Source organism: Rhinolophus sinicus, chromosome 1 (assembly GCF_057876585.1).
Source record: "Rhinolophus sinicus isolate RSI-liver-muscle chromosome 1, RSI-T2T, whole genome shotgun sequence".
NCBI classification, from domain to species: domain Eukaryota; kingdom Metazoa; phylum Chordata; class Mammalia; order Chiroptera; family Rhinolophidae; genus Rhinolophus; species Rhinolophus sinicus.
Genome location: NC_142501.1, coordinates 210,059,005 through 210,077,182, shown reverse-complemented (window position 1 = coordinate 210,077,182; position 18,178 = coordinate 210,059,005). Strand labels below are relative to the sequence as shown.

The 18,178-nt window shown below is 52.2% G+C and overlaps 1 protein-coding gene across 5 annotated transcripts in view; it reads right to left on the bottom strand.

Moving 5' to 3' along the window:
• The window catches only part of SLC2A9 (solute carrier family 2 member 9), a 150,622-nt gene that overhangs the window by 30,429 nt on the left and 102,015 nt on the right, over positions 1-18,178 (bottom strand). For all 5 annotated transcript variants that reach the window (XM_088792890.1, XM_019716591.3, XM_074321356.2 and 2 more), the window contains one exon: positions 8,077-8,204. In XM_088792890.1, the coding sequence (XP_088649016.1) occupies positions 8,077-8,204 (128 nt within the window). The remainder of the gene's footprint in view (positions 1-8,076; positions 8,205-18,178) is intronic.

Sequence of the window (18,178 nt, the reverse complement as noted above, 5' to 3'; positions counted from 1 at the left end):
CTCAACTGATTTCCCTGCTTCTCCCTGCTGTGTCCCCCTTAAGATTATTCTCAAGAAAGAAGCCAGAGCCGTCCTGTGAAACAAAGGACAGAGCTGTCACTCCTCTGCTCAAAGCTCACTCCGACCTCCTAAGTCGCACTGAGCAAAGCCCAGTCCTTACCAAGTCCTCTAAGGCCACTGCCCATATGGCCACCTGACTTCTCTGACCTCACCCTTCCTCTCACGTCCTGTACCCCAGCTATACTGCCTTCATGATAGTCCTCCAACATCCGCCTCAGGATCTTGGCACATGCTGTTCTCTCTTCCTGGAAGAATCTTCGTCTAGACATGTGCACATCCTGCTTTCCCATTCCCTTTCATCGCAGCTTACAGGCCACTTTCTCAGAAATGTTGACGCCATTTCTAAAGGACGCCTCCTCCGCTCTCTACTTGCCCTGTGTTGTTGTTCCCCAAACCACTCACCAGGACCCAACACTACAGCATATACCTACTTGTTTATTAACGCTCTCCCCCAGCAGGAGGTAGGCGACCCAAGGACCGGAGCTGCTGTTTTTCTTCTTGTATTCCCAGGACCCGAAGACGGGTTGGCACACGGTAGCTGCCCAACAAGTGTTTATTGAATGTAGGAAGGCACTGAGGCTCAGAGAGTCTCCGTCCCTACCCAGGCCACACCGGGAGCCATCTGGGATCTCTCCGCCACCTGCATAGCTGCCATCTTTTTGGCTTCTTTTCCCAAGAGACCCAATGGGCGTCACTAGGCTTTTCCTCAGTTTCACAAAATTGAGTCAAGAACCCTGCGGGTATTGTAGCCACCCTGGGAAAGGACACTTGCCCCACTCAGGAGACTCAGGGGCCAAGTTATGGGAAGGCCAGGTGAGGGGACCCACCTCCTGGGCACAGGCTCCGCCTCCTCAGCCCCCAGATGCAAAGTCCTGCTGCTCTGTCTCCCCCTGTGGTGACTGTCCTTGTGGAGGGCTGGAGCCTGCAGCAGACACATGCTCACCCGCAGTCTCTCATCTGTGCACACAGAACTCCATAACCCTAGAGCTGGCTCTGCAGACAGCAGACACCTGCTCCTGAATAAGGGCGTTGGGAGGAGGCTGCGAGGCTGGCTTCAGATGTGAGAGGAAAGAAGGAACTCCATGAAGTAAGCCCCTTTCCTGCCAGTCAGGGAGCTGTCACACGCATGCTCATTTGCTGACACGGGGCGATAGGCCTACTTGATCCCTCTTTACAGACGAGGAAGGAAATCAGGGCACAGGGAGGTCATACTTCTTGCCCAGGGTGAAGCTGCTAGGACGTGGCAAGCCTAAGGCTACCAGTAGCACTGTTTAACTAATGTTGACTGATTTAATGTTTGCACCAACTAGTGGTGTAGGTATTATTTCAGAGACGGGAAAACTGAGAGTGGTGACGTTCTCCGTCCAGGGTTTAGGGGCTTAGAGGCAAATCTGGCAGTCAGATCCCCGAGCCCATGTTCTTCCCAGCTTAGAAAGTTGGGACAGGAGAGAAGACAGGGAGGGACCTGGCCAACAGTCATTGGGAAAGAAAAAACCCTCGGGCCACTCCAAGGCCAGAAGTTCAAACAGAAAGTCAGGGCCTGCTCTGGAGAAGGGCTGAGAGGAGTGCGTGATGTAAGGAGCCAAATGGTTAGGAGCTGGCATTCTCCCTGCTCCTGGCAGCCGCAGGACATTTACTGGTATCTGCCTGAAATAATTTCCTGTCGGCAATCATGCGACAACCTGGCATTACTGTGAGCGTGTGCTTATGTTTAATCTGGGAAGAGACACGCTCTGATTAAGTCCCTACTGGGTGCCAGCAGTATTGTAGCCTTTACCTCATCTGAGCCCCACAGCCCACATGGCGACAGAGCCATTTTTATTTCCATTCTACTAAAGATGAAATCGAGGAGTAGAGATTTCCTGGAACACGTCCAAGTCTACGCAGCGGTAAACAGGAGTCAGGGCCCCGCTGGAGTGGGCCTGATGGGAGCTCTCGCTCTCCATTGTTTACCATGACTCACTACTGAGTGGCGGCGAGGAAAGCTTACTGGGATCCTACAGAGTTCCCCAATAGCAGATGGGAAGCAGGGCTTCTTAACCTCCTTTTACAGGTGAGAAAATGGAGCTAAGAAAGGCCGAGTGACTTGCCTGTGGTCACACAGCTGGTAAGAGCTGCCCCTGGATTTGAACTCATGTCAGCCTGACCTGGAGGCCATCGATTCACTTCGATACCTGCCTCTCTTGGGCAAATTCATTCAGTGCAGTCAGTCCCGGTCCTGCAAAGCGAGTGGCACAGAGGATGTACGTGTCACTTTTTACCTGTCTCCTCTTTTACTTCCAAACAGCTCAGTAATCTACTGTCTGCCCCTGAGAAGTTATTCAAGCCTAAGTTATGGCTGGTGTTGGAGGGCTGCCCAGTGTCCCCCGAGCAAGGAGTTTTTCGGCAGCACGTGTGTCGTGGGAAGGACCCCGCCTGAGAATTAGCAGTTCTGCCTCCATCAAACTCTCAGCTTGTCAAGTGACCCTGGGCAGTGCCCACACCCTATCTGGCCTTATGTCCCCCATTAGTAAAATGGACGTAACTGCACTCAAGGTTCACATTCATAAAGCTTTGTCCATAAATGAAAAACATCGATCAATCTGGCTGCTTTAAAATGAAGAGCGTCTGTTCATCCAAAGGCCCCACAGAGTACAAGGGTCACACACCAGGAAGAGGTACTGTGATACGCAACGAACAAAGAATTAGCAGTCAAATTAAAAACACAACCCAACTCTTATGAGTCAGTAAGAAAAAGACAGCTACATAGAAAAAGGGCAGGATGTCCGGACAAGCGTTCCACAGAAGAGCAAACACCAGTGGCCAATAAGCACACGAAAAAGGCATTCGGGATAGCAGAAGCTAAAACCGTCATGTCACACCATTTCACACCTGTCAGACTGGTAAAAACGGAGCAGGTCTGACAGGACAATGCCAAGTGCTGAGCAGGCCGGATTTTCACAGTGGGGGTGAGGCTGTGAGCGCAACTCGTGCTGTGCACGACAGCGACTCCAGGGGGCGCTGTCAGCATCCTCGGACCCCGCAGCCCACTCCTGCGCTGCTCTTTGAATTGCAAATGGTAAGTTCAGTTCCTCAGTCGTACTAGCCCACTAGCCGCACTTCAAGTGCTCGAGGGTCCCACATGGCTAGTGGCTTCCGCGTTGCAGAGCAGACGGCCTACACTGCCATCAGCTCAGAACCCCCTGGGCATGTTTGTGGTAACGCTATTCATAGAGCAGGAAACAGGAAAGACTCAGGTGCTCTGGAAGGGGGCAGGGAGGGTAAGTGGGGATCCATCCAGACAAGGCAGTTCTATAGAGCAGTGAGAAACAATGACAGATACTACGCCTGTCACCACGGCTGGACTCAGCAACACCTGCTGAGTCGAAGAACAAGGCACAGAGAAATACCTTCAGACGATTCTCTCTGTAAATATCAACAAACCCCAGGCCAAGACAGGACCTGGCTCACTGTAGCATTTTCTAAATAAAACTATGCTGAATGGATACTGGGTAAATGATTTAAATCACAGGACGTTTACGGAAACGCATGAAGCGTATGAAGAAAGGTGGTCCAAGTTAGTTTCACGATGTGACAAAAATATAATTCTCCTGCGTCGTTTCCACTGCCACCCACAGAACTGGGACGCTGGCTCACTAGTGAGTCACACTGGGCTCTCGAGTGAGTCAGTGCACGGACCACCACTTAAGAATTGACAGGAAGTCAGGCGCCTCACACTTGGAATTGCAATTCTGAGAAGAGCTTTCAAAGGCGAGGCGGCTGTACTTTCTGAGCAGAGTGGGATGTGTCTGGAAGGCAACAGGGAGCTTGGTGATGGCTGACACCACTGGTGTGTGTGGTCCCCCCACTGTCACTGCACACCTGAGACCTTGTTGGAGCTGCCCAGGAACCTCTGCAGTAGACACAGCCCTGGGGCTGCCTGCTGGCATCTCAACCCATCATGCTCTGCAGGACGCCCCACTAACAGCCCTGCCAGCACCTCCCACTCACAGCCTCCCCCTCTCCCTGGCAAGCCTGCCCTTCCTCCACCTGCGCTCAGAAATGGTGCTGCCAACCTCCCACCCGCCCCCGATGGACACCCGACGTCACTGCTCATGACTCCTTCCCTCTCTGCCTGTTCTGCTAAGTTCTGATGACTTTATCCTGAAATATCTCTTTTCTTTTTTAAAAAATATACAATTTTTAAATCAAGATAGAATTTTACGTATAGTAAGTAACTTGCACAGATCTTAAACGCCCAGTTCAATGAGTAACTAACTCCTATATCAAGATGTAGAACCTTTCCACCACTCTAGAAAGTTCCTTGTGCCATTTTCTACACAATGACTCCTTTCCCCGCCCCACACCTGCCCCGCCGCAGCCCCCAACACACACAGAATTAACTACTGCTCTGGTTTCCATCACCTTTGCATCCATGTCTCCTGCCCCTGTCTGAATCTAGCTCCCACCAGGCGGCCGGAGTTCTTTTAAAAGCACAAAACAAAGCATGTCTTAACATCATGCAGTGGTTTCTTGGATCCTCGGGATAAACTCCAACCGCTCTTGTGCGCTTGGTGCTGTGGAGGAGTTGGCCTCCCTGTCCTCCCTCAGAATTACGTGCAGCCTCTCCGACCCTCAGACCCCTGCTCTGTGCCTGCAAGGGCTTCATTGCATCTTTCTTCCCCACCAGGCACCATCGCGCTCCGTGCCACACATACTTACTCCCTCGGTCTCGGCTTGAAAGGTCCCTGCACCACTCAGCCCATCTCGGCCCCCAGTCTACCTCCTCCTGTGAAGCACAAGTGCCACCTGTCCCCAAGAGGGTTATGTCTGTTCTTTCCTGCAGCCAGGGCAGGACCAGGCCCGAATGTGCACGGCCCTGCCTCCAGGACCCAGCACGATGCGGACGCCCGCAGGCACAGACCAGTGCGTGAAGCCGTTCTCGCCCTCCCTTCAGGCCCGAGGAGTATCATGTGCAGCATCCGGACAGGCCAGGGGGCAGTTTTGTTTGCTTTCAGAGCCACCGTCCTAGGACTGCATCAGCTTTCCCGCTCCCTTGGCAAAGGCAATTGGGATGTGACCCATTCTTTTTCAACTTCCAAAGAATCATTTCCTCCCTTCCAGATTTCATTGAACTCAGACGCAATTTTCTAACTCCAGTGGAAACAAGCAGGCATACGTTGGCATGTAATTTCCTCCGAACCCGACAATATTGGTGCTGGTGTCAGAGGCCAAATGGTCTGCAGGCTTTTACAACGAACGACCCAGACACAAAGGATACCCTGACACTGGCCACAGCAGAGGCCCAGAGGAAAAGGCGGCCTGTGGCTGAGGACAGAGACAGTGATACCAGTCTCCCCTGGGGTCAAGGCAGCCCACCCCACCCCACGCCATCTAGGGCATCTTGCAGGAATGGGGCAGCGTGGGTGGGAGAGAAGGGAGGGCGAGGGGAAAAGGTACCCTTTGAGAACAGTTTGTCCTGGATCGCCAGCCAGCTAGTTGGGGGCGGTGTCGTCTCAGCACTTAGCATGAATTGCTCTTTCTGTCGTGCCTCTTCCTGAGTGACCTGGGATCCCACGGCAGGAAACAAGCTTTATGGAGCTGATAACGGTCATGGAATCCACTATTCCTGAGTGTCCGTGGGCAGATGCTGGCTCAGGTCTCTACTTCATCCCTAATTCCTTTGAGAGCCCTGCTGCAAAAGGGGGGGCAATCCTTTTGTTTTCTAGACAGGAAAATTCCAAGGCGGGGAGCCAGCAAAGTCAGACAAATTTGACCAGCCTGCCCTTCACCTAAGCACTGAGTGGCACAGCCAGGATTCCAGGTCAGGCGGTCTGACCCCCAGGTCTGTGTGGTTTCTCCTGTGTCTCATTTGTATCAAACATCAGACCTGGCAAATAAGGACAATAAGGGCAACAAACAACCATGGCAGCTGCCATTTGCCAAGCTGCTCTGTACTGGAGACAGGGCCGGTGGTACCGGGGCTGCCCCAGGCTGGGAGCCCCAGACGCAGAGCCTGATGGGGGTGTCAGTGCAAGTAGCTTCTTTGGAAGAGACCCACGGAACATTGGTGAGGGAGGGGTTGAGATGGGGAGAGGGGACCAACTGTCTGGGTTGCCTGGCACCAAGAGGTTTCCTAAGATGTGGGACGTACGCACATAGTCGTGGGCAAACGGGGACAAGTTGGTCATCCTGGCCAGGGAAGGTGCTGTTGGCTGAACTGTGCTCCCCAAGAGATTTGCTGAAGTTCTAGCCCCCAGTGCCCGTGAATGTGGTATTGTTTGGAAATAGCGTTCGCAGATGTGATCATCTGTGGACTATGGTGGGCCTTAAAGCCTTACACAGAGGACATGGACAAATATACCCAGGGGGAAGCCCACGTGATGATGGAGGCGGAGATTAGAGTGATGCCGCAACAAGCCGAGGAATGCAGCAAACCACACCAGCTAAGAGAAGGGCACGGCACCGGTCCTGCCCTCAGCTGTGAGGAGGACCCGACCCTGCCAACATCTTCATTTGATACTTCTAACCTCCAGAACTGGGAAAGAATACATTTCTATTGTTCAAAACCACAAAGCTTGTGGTCCTTCGTTATGGCCGCCCTAGGAGACTGAGACACACAGGCACGTGTCCAAGCAGAGCTCGGCGCTGCTTCTTGGGACCACTGCCCGGAATGCTTTCTCCCCCCGCATGGAGCAGAGTTCCACTTGGGCTTCAAAGCTGAGCTCCGTGCCTCCTGGGCCGAGTGCTGCCGTGGAATAACCGCTCCCTCTGCGGGAGCTTCCGCAATGTTACACACAGTGGGTTGTAGGGCTTCTCATGCTCTACGTGGGAGGACCACCCCTGGGGTTCATATCTGCCCCCTTCCACAGCCCATCACCACCCACGGGTGTGCGGATCTGATCATCAGTGTGTTCCCAGCACCTGCTGTAGATTCTCAGCGAGGGTTTATGGAATGAACAAATGGATGGATGGATGGATGGATGGATGGGTGCACTTCGAAATCTAAATGGTTTGGGGGTTTGAATGTTGGTCTACTCTTCCATAGCAGCGTGATCCTGGCCCAGTCATGAGACTCTTATTTCCCATACAATGCAATCAAGTGTGTCCTGTGTCCCATTGTGGGTCCTCGACAGATGTTTGCTCTCACCCAGCCACTCATTCGGTCATGGCCAGGCCCTGTGCCACTCGTCTGGACACGTAGTGCCCAGCCTGCAGGCTCTGGCTGTTTGTTCTGGAGACAGACACAAAGTTCATGCTCATAGAGCCACCATTTTGACCTGTACATGGGAGCGCTCTCTAAAGACTGGATTTATAATGATGGAATCGCCCTCCTTTAGGAGCCCGGAGACCTGTTTCCAGAGCACTCCAAAGGCAGGCTTGATGACCACTTGGCAGAGATGCAGTAAGGGGACGCACACTTAGATGGGGGTTTCCCTTCCTCCACTCAGACCTGCCAGGTCCTCAATTTCTCCTTCTCACAGCCCCTTGTGTCTCACGCAGCCCCACCAGCTTCTCACCAGTGTGCCGCCCTGACCAAGGAGTTCCTGCAGAGAGTGCTGTGAGTTGGGAATTCCTCCTGGCTTTTCCACACCACCTGCCCACATTCCTCACGGGGCTCCTGGGGCTTCCGGAGGAGTGGGCGCCCTGCTGGAAGTGAGCCGGCTGGAATGAAGCTGACTTGACAACGTGTTTTTACGTGGTGCATGATACATGGAACTTGTCTTACACAGTGACGAGCACATCACAAAAATGATGAGGCTGCAGTTCTCAGATTCTAACCTAGGTTTCCTTGCATACCTCCAGTGACGGGAAGCCCACTCCCTCTGAAGCAGCCCTGAGCATTTAGAGGAAGCTCCCGGAAGGTGCAGAAGGGAGGAAGACGGTTAAGGGTTTGGGCCAAAGTACATTTCTCCTTTCCTTAGGCCAATAGGCAGTTGAGAGAGAATCAGCCTCTGCTCTACAGATCACCCCTCACTCAGAGGGCTGCCGAATCAGAGGGCACCCCAGGAGCAAGAGACCCCCGGCCAGTCATACCTGGATGAACGGGAAGAGGAGCCCCACCGCGAAGTTAGAAAGCCAGTTGACGGTTCCTGCGACGATGAAGGCCGCAGGCCGCTGGGATTGCTGGAAGAACTCGCCGGTCAGAATGAACGGGATGCCACCTGCAATCACAGTCAGGCACGGAATCAGTCACCCCTGGAAGGCCACACCGCCAGCGCCCATCTCCCCATGGCAGGGAGTTGCCCTCTCAGGGAGAGCTGGCTCTGCCTGTTGTGAGTGACGGCTTCTGGAGTGACTGTTGGAGGCCCAGCACGGAAGTCCTAAGGGTATAAAAACCGCTTCTCTGACCTGGCCCATCCAAATGACTCTCCAAATGCCCCCTGAATCAAGCTGTGACCTGCCACAACTGAGTACTATACGTGTCAGTTTCACTCACAAGGCCACTGACACTGACTGACTATATTGTGTCAAGAACATTTGTAATTTAATCTTCAGAATAACTGAGGCAGGTACTGGCTACCATATTCCTTTGGAGAGGAAACTGAAGCCCAGAGAGGTTGCCTGACTTACCCAATGTTACCCAGCTCCTGAGCAGCGGAGCCAGAACTCAGGCTTGGGACTCTGGCCTCCAAACCTCAGCTTTTCCTGCTAATTCTTGCTTGAGAGAGGATGGAGGGCCCTGCCCAACAGGCTGCCCTTTTGCCCTCCTTATCACCCCTGGATTGGATGCGTGGCAGGCCGCAGTCCCTGAGTCACCCTGGCGGTGGAGTGTTACTCAGTGGAAACATCATGGTCATTGGGGTGACATAATCCTTTATTTTAAGAGACTGTCCGGTGCAATTGCATAATGGGATGTTTACTACCCCTCGCCTCCTGTGCCAGGGTACCCTCAGTAACTGCGGCAACCCAAACTGCTTCCACATGTTGCTAAACATCCTCAGGGGGGCTCAGAATCTCTGAGGTCTGCCCCTTTCCCTCCCCCACGTCCCACACAGTGAGACTCAGGATGGGGGTCCTGTGCCCAGACCCACATTGCTGGGGACCGGTTTGCACCCTCCCCTCCCCAGCTGGAGTCCCCACTCTGTCAATCAGACCTACACCTCGGTGCCCACAAACAAGATGGGGCAGGTGGTGGTGGAGAGCCTGAGGGACCGTTACCAATCTCAGCTTGGAAGCCACTCGGCTGGGGTCACTCATTCCACCGACATCCAAGGATTACTGACTATGCTGGGGCTGGTCCCACAGTGGTGGCTGAGAGTGACAATGTCCCTGCCTCTGTGGGACTCCGTGTTCTGGCGGAGGAGGGAAGGTGACCTATTTACTGAAGAGGAAGTGAGTAAATCAATAGTTACAACATGTGATAAGCACCCTGGAGGACATGCTCAGGGCAGTGTGTGTGTGTGTGTGTGTGTGTGTGTGTGTGTGTGTGTGTCAGGGGGTGGAGTCTGTGTTAACAGCGGTCATGGAGGGCTCTGGGGAGGTGATGGCTGAGATGTGGCCTGAAGGAGGAAACAGCTTGTGCAGATGTGAGGAAGGCCCTGCCAGGTGGAGGGATGGGTGGGCACAGGTTCTGGCGGGTGAAAGGAATCGGTCAAGGTCTAGAACAGAGGCCAGTCTGGTTCCTGAGGGAAGGCAGAGAGGAAGGGGATGAGGTGGCAAGGGGAGCAGGGCCAACTCAGCAGCCTCTGGTAGGTCAAGGAGAGAGGTCTGCTATGGAAGAAAACCAATGAGGGGTTTTGAGCTGGGGCTGATGTGATCACTTCCAATTTCACAGAGATTCCTGCTGTTTGGAGAAAGGACTGGAGAGGGTGGGACAGGATGCAGGAGGCCACCGGGTGGTGGTGGTGCAGGACAGAGTCAGTGGTTGTCGTGGGGACTCAGATGGTGGCAGTGGGGATCCAAGGAAGGGGCCGGATTCAGACACTCTCCACCCCATGGAGGCAAAGCTATCAGCGTGAGCAATGCAAATAACCACTTTCAAGTTCAACCAAGCAACCCAAGGTCAGAGAGGCAGGGCCAACTCAAGCCGGTGTCTCTCCAGAGCTTTCACCGATATCGCCCCACTCTGCTGCCAGCAAGCAGTGGGCTCCAACACATCAAAAGTAACTCAGAAGGGACAATGCCTCAGCCCCTGGGGCGGGCAGCGTGTCCATTTACCTGGCATCTTTGACAGAGCGTAGATACTCGATCAGTATTTCTTATTGAATTAAACACGCAAAATTGGATTTTGAAAAGAGTTGATGTGCTGTTTACTACAAAGAAAGTGGACTCTTTATATCTTAAAAGTATCCATCAAAACATGAGAGAACAATGGTTACACATTGAAATGTGCTAAACTCAGCCGATAGGCCTGTAGATCACATTGTCAGAAAGAGTTTGTCACACACCCACTTGCTGGACACCGCTGGGAGCCTTGCAGCTCTGACTATGAAACTGAACTGCTGGCAGCTAGTGGGTGGGGGTCTGGGGTGCTGCTCAATGTACAGGACGGCCCCCACCACAAAGGATTACCCATCTCCAAACGCCAGTAGTGCTGAGGTTAAGAAACCCTGGTCTAGAATTTTCTCCCACAAGGCACGTAATGTATTTAAGTCTGCTGTAATAAAGGGAGGGAGGCAGGGGAAGAAGCTGAAACTCACCGAGCACCGTCAGTGTACCAAGCACGGTGCATGTCACTAAACAGTCCTTATCATAGTATAAGGAGGAGGCTGTTAGTCTCAGCAGCTTAGGAAAGTGAAGTGACTTTCCCTGGGTGTCACGAGTGACAGGAGTGGTCGCCGGAGCTGACCCAAGCCCATGCCTCTCTCCTGTGGTGCCATAGGCAGGGGCAAGTTCCCCACTCCCTTTCCAGAACAAAAAGAAGGAAATGAGTGGGAGATGGTTGCACGTTTGATGGTCTTTGAAGCCCTCTCACCACTGGACTGATGAGCCAGCCCAAGATCCCTATAGTGACGCTGGTTTGCAGAACCCATGCTTTGCCCTCTTGGCAAACAGAGCATTTCAAAGCACATGGCTCCCATATGGAACGTGGGGCCAAGTGCCTCGCCTGGGACACTTCTGCCTCCAGCCAGCAATTTTAGGCGGGTGGGGAGAGACTTTGGCACAGGGCACAGGCCCCGGTCCTTGTTCTGATATTAGCTGTGATGTGTGGGGCCAATCACTTATCCTCTGAGCCCCAGTCTCCCTATCTGTGAAAGGGGCGCCCTGATCCAACAGGTGATGGATGTGAAAGTGACTGCTTATTACTGTTGTGTTATTACTACTAGTGCGACCATTATTATTATTATTACTGAATGACTCACCTCAGAGCAGCTCTCTGAGGACTGTGGGACACACCTCCTCCAGTCGGTTACCCACATGGCAGCCGAAGTGACCATTTGGAACAGAAGTCAGACTAGGACAGCCCTCTGACTAAAACCCTCCAGTGGTTTCCCACTTCACTGGGAGTCACCCCTAAACTGGCCGAGGCTCTGGGGTTTGGCTCCTCCCCGCACCCCGATTTCATTCAGCTCCTACTGCTGTTTATCTCAATCCAGCCACAGGCCTCCTTGCTCTTCCTGGAACCACCTGGGGGGCCCTCGCCAAGTGGTTACTGAGCTCCTGAACTGCAGCCAGTCTGAGCCGAGATGTTCTCTGAGCGTAAACTCCACAACGATCTCAAAGACTTACTATGAGACCAAGAAATGTAAACTACCCACGAACACATATACTGACTGCATGTGGAAATGACACTGTTGGGAATATATGGGGCTGAACACAACACATTATTAAAAGTAACATTGCCTGTTTCTCTTGTACTCTTTTAATGTGGCTACTAGAAAATCTACAATTACCTATGTGCCTTGAATTATATTTCTAATGGGCAGCACCGTTCTAGCACACGCCGCACAGGTTCCTGCCTCAGCTATTCCGTCTGCCTGGGAGAGGTTCCCGACTGTGTGTAGAACTTGCCTCCAACGCCGCCTGCCCAGACAGGCCTTTCCTACAACTTTGGTTACAGTGCGCCCCCTACTGTTCCATCGGCCACGCTTCATTTCCGCATCTTGCTCCCCTCTTCCTCATGGCACTTATGACGACCCAGCTTTACGTGTATACACTGTGTGGCTGGGCCTGACTCCCTACCCAGAAGCACAAGCTCTGTGGGAGCTGTTCTAGGTGCTCAACTCAACATCTGGAACACAGCTGGGCACAGAGTAGGCCCTCACTTACAGATGCTAGAAATATAGAAATGAACAAAACAGATAAAAATCTTCAAAGAAAAAAGAAAAAGGGCTAAATTATTTTATCCCTTCCCTGTCCTCAGTGGTGGTGGAAGCTGGGAGCCTTCTTGTTCCAGGACCTTTCCTTTAATCACTGTTATGGGCTGACTGGGCCCCACCCCCCACCAACAAAGTCATATGTTGAAGTCCTAACCCCCAGGACTTCAGAATGGGACTATATGTGGAGATTGGATCTTTAAAGAGATGATTAAGGTAAAATGAGGGCATAGGGGTGTGTCCTAAGGCAGTCTGACTGGGGTCCTTACAAGAAGAGGAGACCAGGACACAGACACGCACAGAGGGACGACCAGGTGAGGACACAGGGAGAAGACAGCCGTGTACACGCCAGGGAGAGAGGCCTCAGGAGAAACCAACCCTCTGGCACCTTGATCTTGGACTTTCAGCCTCCAGAACAGGGAGAGAATAAATGCCCGTTGTTTAAGCCGCCCGTCTGTGGTACTTTGTTATGGCGGCCTGAGCAAACCGCTACAATCACTACACAAATTGAGGGCTCAGGGCAGGGTGTGCTCTGGTCCTGCCTGCCTCTTAGTCCCCTCTGCTCACAGCCACAGCTCCCCCATGACACTGCCAGCCACCTGGACTACTCACTGGCCATTTCCCAAGTATATCCGCTACCGCATGAGTCAGCCTTAGGAAATGCTGCTGTTACCTGGGATACCTCCCCCCCGAAGATCGCCACATCTGAATCCCCAGAATGTGGGACCTTATATGACGAAAGAGACTTTGCAAATGTGACCAAGTTAAGGATGCTGAGATGGCGAGATTATTCTGGATTATCCTGTCCAGTCCAGGCGGGTCCAGGGTAACCACGGGGCCCTTAGAAAAGGGAGGTCAGAGAAGACAGACGCTGAGACGCCGCTGGCTTTCAGGACTGAGGAGGGGGCCATGAGCCACGGAAGCGGGAAAAGGCAAGGACACAGCCCCCCTGCAGCCACAAGGCTCCAGCCCTGCCAACACCTCGACTCCGGCCCTGTGAAACTGACTGCAGACTTGTGAGCTCCAGGACCGCAGGAGAACACACTCATGTGGCTCTGAGCTGCCAAGTTAGAGGTCATCTGTGACAGCAGCCACAGGAAACGAACACGGCCCCGCCCACCCCACTGGCTCCTGAGAAGTGCTTCCCATTGACCCCCCAAGATGCAGACTGCATGTGCTCTTTTTGACGCCTGCCCGGCCCTCCTCAGCAGAGGTGACCGCTCCTTGCCTTGCACACCCATGGTGTCTAGTTAACGCGGACATTGCCCGGGGACTAGGATGTTAAAACAGAAGCTCGATTTGGACTTGGAGCCAAGAAACAGCAGAGGCGGGAATGTCAGGTCACCGCGTGCTGTATGTATGAGAAAGGCCAGCAAGGACTGGCTCACAGCCCTGGAGCACCGCACCCACTGTGAGACCAGAAATGGGTGAGAAAGTAGAGAGAGAGGGAGGATTTGTGTGGAGAGGCGGGGGTGGGGGGCTGTGGGGGGCTCTTGCTAAGTAGTGAGCTCCTCCCTCAGGAGAGGGGTGGGGTACTCCACTCACCCCGTCTCCTCAGAGCTGGAGTATGGGCATATCACTTTGTATAAGTGATACAGAAGGTAAAAGATGTGACTGAGGTAAGGCTCTTGAGGGAGGCGCTTATGCTAGATTGTCACGTGGGTCCTAGATGCCGTCACATGCATCCTTATAAAAAAGAGGCAGAGGCACTTTGGGGACAGACTTGTCGAAGAGAAGTCAATGTGAAAATGGGGCAGAGATTGGAGTGATGTGGCTACAAGTCAAGGAACGCCAGCAGCTGCCCAAGCTAGGAGAGAGGCATGGGACAGCTTCTGGCCGGGAGCCTCGGGGGGAGCCCGGCCCTGCCCACACCTTGACCTCCCACTTCCGGCCTCCGGTACAGTGAGAGAATCCATTTCTGCTGTTTGAAGCCCCCTGAAAATCACACTCTCGCCTTCTCAGAGGTTGCAGGGAACAGTTAAGCAATGAATTCCCCCGCCAGGCTCCTGGGGATGGCCCGAGGCGTGGGTATGAGGGAGACAGAGCCGGTGGAGGGCACAGGAACACCCTAGAAGCCAGGTGCTGGCCACAGACTCCAGCGGCTGCAGAACTAGAGATTTCAAACCTCCCCACATGTCTGTTGAAAACCCCGGCTTCTGCACTGAAACCTTGCAGGGCTCCACTTCTTCCTCAGACCAGCATTTGTTGGGATTGCTTTGGAGGCACGGTCCTTTCCAGAGAGGACTTGGCAGAAAATCGTAAAGAATGCTACCATATTTTCATAGTCTCATCTCAGGAGATAAGCTCACTAATAAACTCTGCCTTAGGCTGTGGGTAAGAGATAAGGAGGAAAAACGAAGCGTTTGGAAAACCATGAGGGAGGATAGCAGGAAAGATGAGACTTCAGAATCGGGTAGACGTGGGTTCAAATCCTGTCGGGGACAACTACGTGCCCTGTGATGTGGGCAGAGGGGGGTCCCTAGAGCACAGCGGTCCCCATGCGGGTAGGCTGTCTCCTCCGGGGACGCCTGCTGTGAAGATCAGGGGAGTGTGGCAAAGTGCCTAGCGCTAAGCAGGTGCTCAGCTTAAGGAAGACGATACTCTTCATTCTTAAAGGCCCTTTGGTCTTCCTGAGCAAGCAGAATGCGCACCATAAGCTTGGCGGGCAGCCTGCCCCCCATCTGTTCGGTATTACGTGTTAGATAGTGGAACGCCCTCATTCCCCGTGGCCTGCATCTCCAGGAGATTGTACTGTCTTCGGCCAGGGTTGAAAACCATGGCTGCAGCCCAGGGGTTCTCAAATTTGGCTGCACGTTGATTTGGCTGCATGTGGGAACCACGCAGGAATGTTAGAAAATATGGAGCCTGGTGCCACCCCAAGATTATGCCTTGGTTGGCCTTGGAGGCAGCCTGGGTATCAGCATTTAAAAAAGCTTCCAAGGTGATTTAGTAGTGTTTGAGGATGGCTGTGCTGGCTCTAGTGGTTTATATGCAATTCCTCTTTTTTATATTTGCATTTTTGCTGGCTGCTCCTGCTGCATGGAAATCCCTACTTCATAAACTAGCTCACTCCCCTTTCTTTCAAATGTCAGAGTTGAGGGGCTATAGCGGGGGCCGGCAAACTCTGTGAAAGGTCAGATAGGAAATATACGAGTATTAGGCTTTTTAGCCCATGTGTTATACATTCTTCTTTCCTTCTCTTTAAAGTGTAAAACCCATTCTTTGCTTGTGGGTCATATGAAATAGGTCATTGGCCAGATTTGGCCCACAGGCTATATTTAGCTGACCCCTAGACTAGAGAATTGTCTGTTTTATGTAGTGAGTTGCCCATCAGTGGAAGTAATCAAGTCATGGTTGGAGGGATTCCTGGCAGGGAAACTATAGATGGGACTTAAAATTCCAATGAATAAATTTTATGTTCTTTTACTAAGTTGGGAATCCTTAGTACTAATTCATTCCCCCTCACAGGTACATTTTCCAATCTGCCAAATGACCTCTGAGGTCCCCTCCAGCTCTGAAATAGTTCCCCTGTTCTGTTGTGCCTCAGCTCATTGGGAAGCTCCGCACGTCAGCACAGTCTTCGTTTCAACACTAAGTCCTGTGATTTAGGCGTCTGTGATATTAATAGGCAAAGACGAAGACCACTCCTGACTTCTGTGTGCAGAGAATATCTGAAGCAGCAACAGCTGGAAAACACGAAAGTCAACATGCTCTGAATTCACCTTCAGCCAAGGAAAACGGACTAGATGCAAATGGCAAAATCCTATCTTTCCACATAGACACAAACAGGACTGATTTACGATGATCCACAGTAGACTTATCCTGGAAAGAAAAACAGAAACTTCCCCTCTTATCCCAAATTCTCAGTGTCGGCCTTGCAAAGTCAATTCCTAATTCCACTTAACTTTTAGCAAGCAGACAATGAGCATTGTCTATGTACACAGATACGAGTTAGGATTGCAGGTCCTACAACAAGACGGTGTGGATTCAAATCCAGCACTTGCCTCTTCGCTGTGTGACTTGGGGAAAATTACTTAATCAATCTGTTCTTTGTTTTCATCTATAAAATGGGAATCAAATTAGTTTGGGAAGTAAAGGTTTAGCAGCGGAACTGTGACTTATCTTCTGTTGTCCGGGACAGGGAAAGAGGAAATAAGAAAAAAATGATCCGGTTCACTTTGCTTGTAAACCTCAAAATGGTATTTACCAGCAGAGAGATAAAAGCATCCTTGTGTATAAGATGCTTGTAGTGGGCTGTACCTGGTCTATTTAGATTGGAATGTATAGCTCCAGGCACAGCCCGCTGGAAAATGTCAGCTATGTAACCATCAAAGTATAAAATGGTGATGTTTCATTAATAAAGAAGTTGCTGTGTGTAAGTGATACCCGGCATGGTTTTCTAAGAGACCTCGTATGTTCCGTCTGGACCAGAATGCACCCAGCATGGCAAGGAAGACTGGGGAGCTGGGTTGGGGGCTTCGGGCTTCACCTGTGTCTTGTAATGACTGGTAGTCTGTGAATTATTAGTAACGTTTGATTCTGAGTAAAATCTCTGGTTGTTGTGTTTGACTTTGACAGTCTGACTCTGTGTTATCTGAGATCCACACAAGTAAAGCACTTAGAAAGGGCCTGACATGCAGTAAGTGCTCAAGAAATGTTATCAGAGGACTGATACGAGGACTAGGTGAGGGGACAGAGAGGATGCGCTGTGAAAAGCTCAGAGCAGGGCGTGCACGTGAATTCTTGAATCCTTTGCAACAGGGTACAAAGAGCACGGCGTTTTAAAGCTCTGGGTTCATACCTTGACCCTAATACTAGCAGTTTCATGTTAGGGGGCTTCACGACCTCTCTGGGCCTCAGTTTCCTCATTTGTAAATGGGAGCGGTTAATCCTAATTTCAAGACTTATGCAGAGTAGGGGTGATATGTGTACATGAAAGTCGGTGAAAAAGAAAGGGTAAGGCCCGAACGCCATCACGCGTGTGGCATGGATTGGGCAAAGAGCAGGGTGGGGCCAGGGAAGGTCGAAGCCACTTCCCTGGGTTTACCCAGATCGCTTTCGGGGGCCTTCCTGTGTCACGCTCTCGGGAGAGCTCTAGCTTTGACAGTGCCTGTCACGCCCCCTTCGGTCTGAGTTCTCTGGTTGTAATTAAACCATCCTCAAGTCCCCGCTGAAAGCCTTCTGGGTCTCAGGCCAGTGCTGAGCACTTTGCAGGGAACTGGCGTTTCAAGCACAGCGTCTGCTCATGGGGAGAGGGCTAGCGGCCCACCGGCATCTGTGATCCATCTTCCAGTGGACAGAGCGGGTGCCGGTCGGTGGCTACCCACCAGGGCTCCATTTCCCAGCCCACCCTGCGTGTAGGTCGGGCCATGTGTCGTTCTCGTCACTGGGATACGAGTGATGAGATGGTGTCACACTGGTCAAGGCTCCTCAGATGCTCGCTGTCCCTCCTGCCTGCTGGATCCTATTGGATGCAGTGACGAGGCCCCAGGGGCTGGTGGAGCCACACACAGGTCCAAGCTGCCCACCCACCAGGGACACCAGCGAGGGATGGTTGGTTACGTGAGTGAGCAGTATTTATATTTACTGTCGGGTACTTTACTGCAAAGGTTTGCAATCTCTGCAATAACCAAATTAAATTAAACACAGGAAAGATGAGCCAGTGAAAGGTGCTAGGGAGGAAGTAAACCAGGATGATATGCTAGAGAACGTATGCGTGCATGTGTGTGTATATATGCATGTGTGTGTGCACGCACACGGGTGTGTGCTGATGCCCTCCCCATCACACCATGGCCCATCCCCCCATCTCATTATAACATCCCAATGTCCCAGATGGGGACAGATGCTTTTCATCCACAGCCACAGATGTGATAGGACAT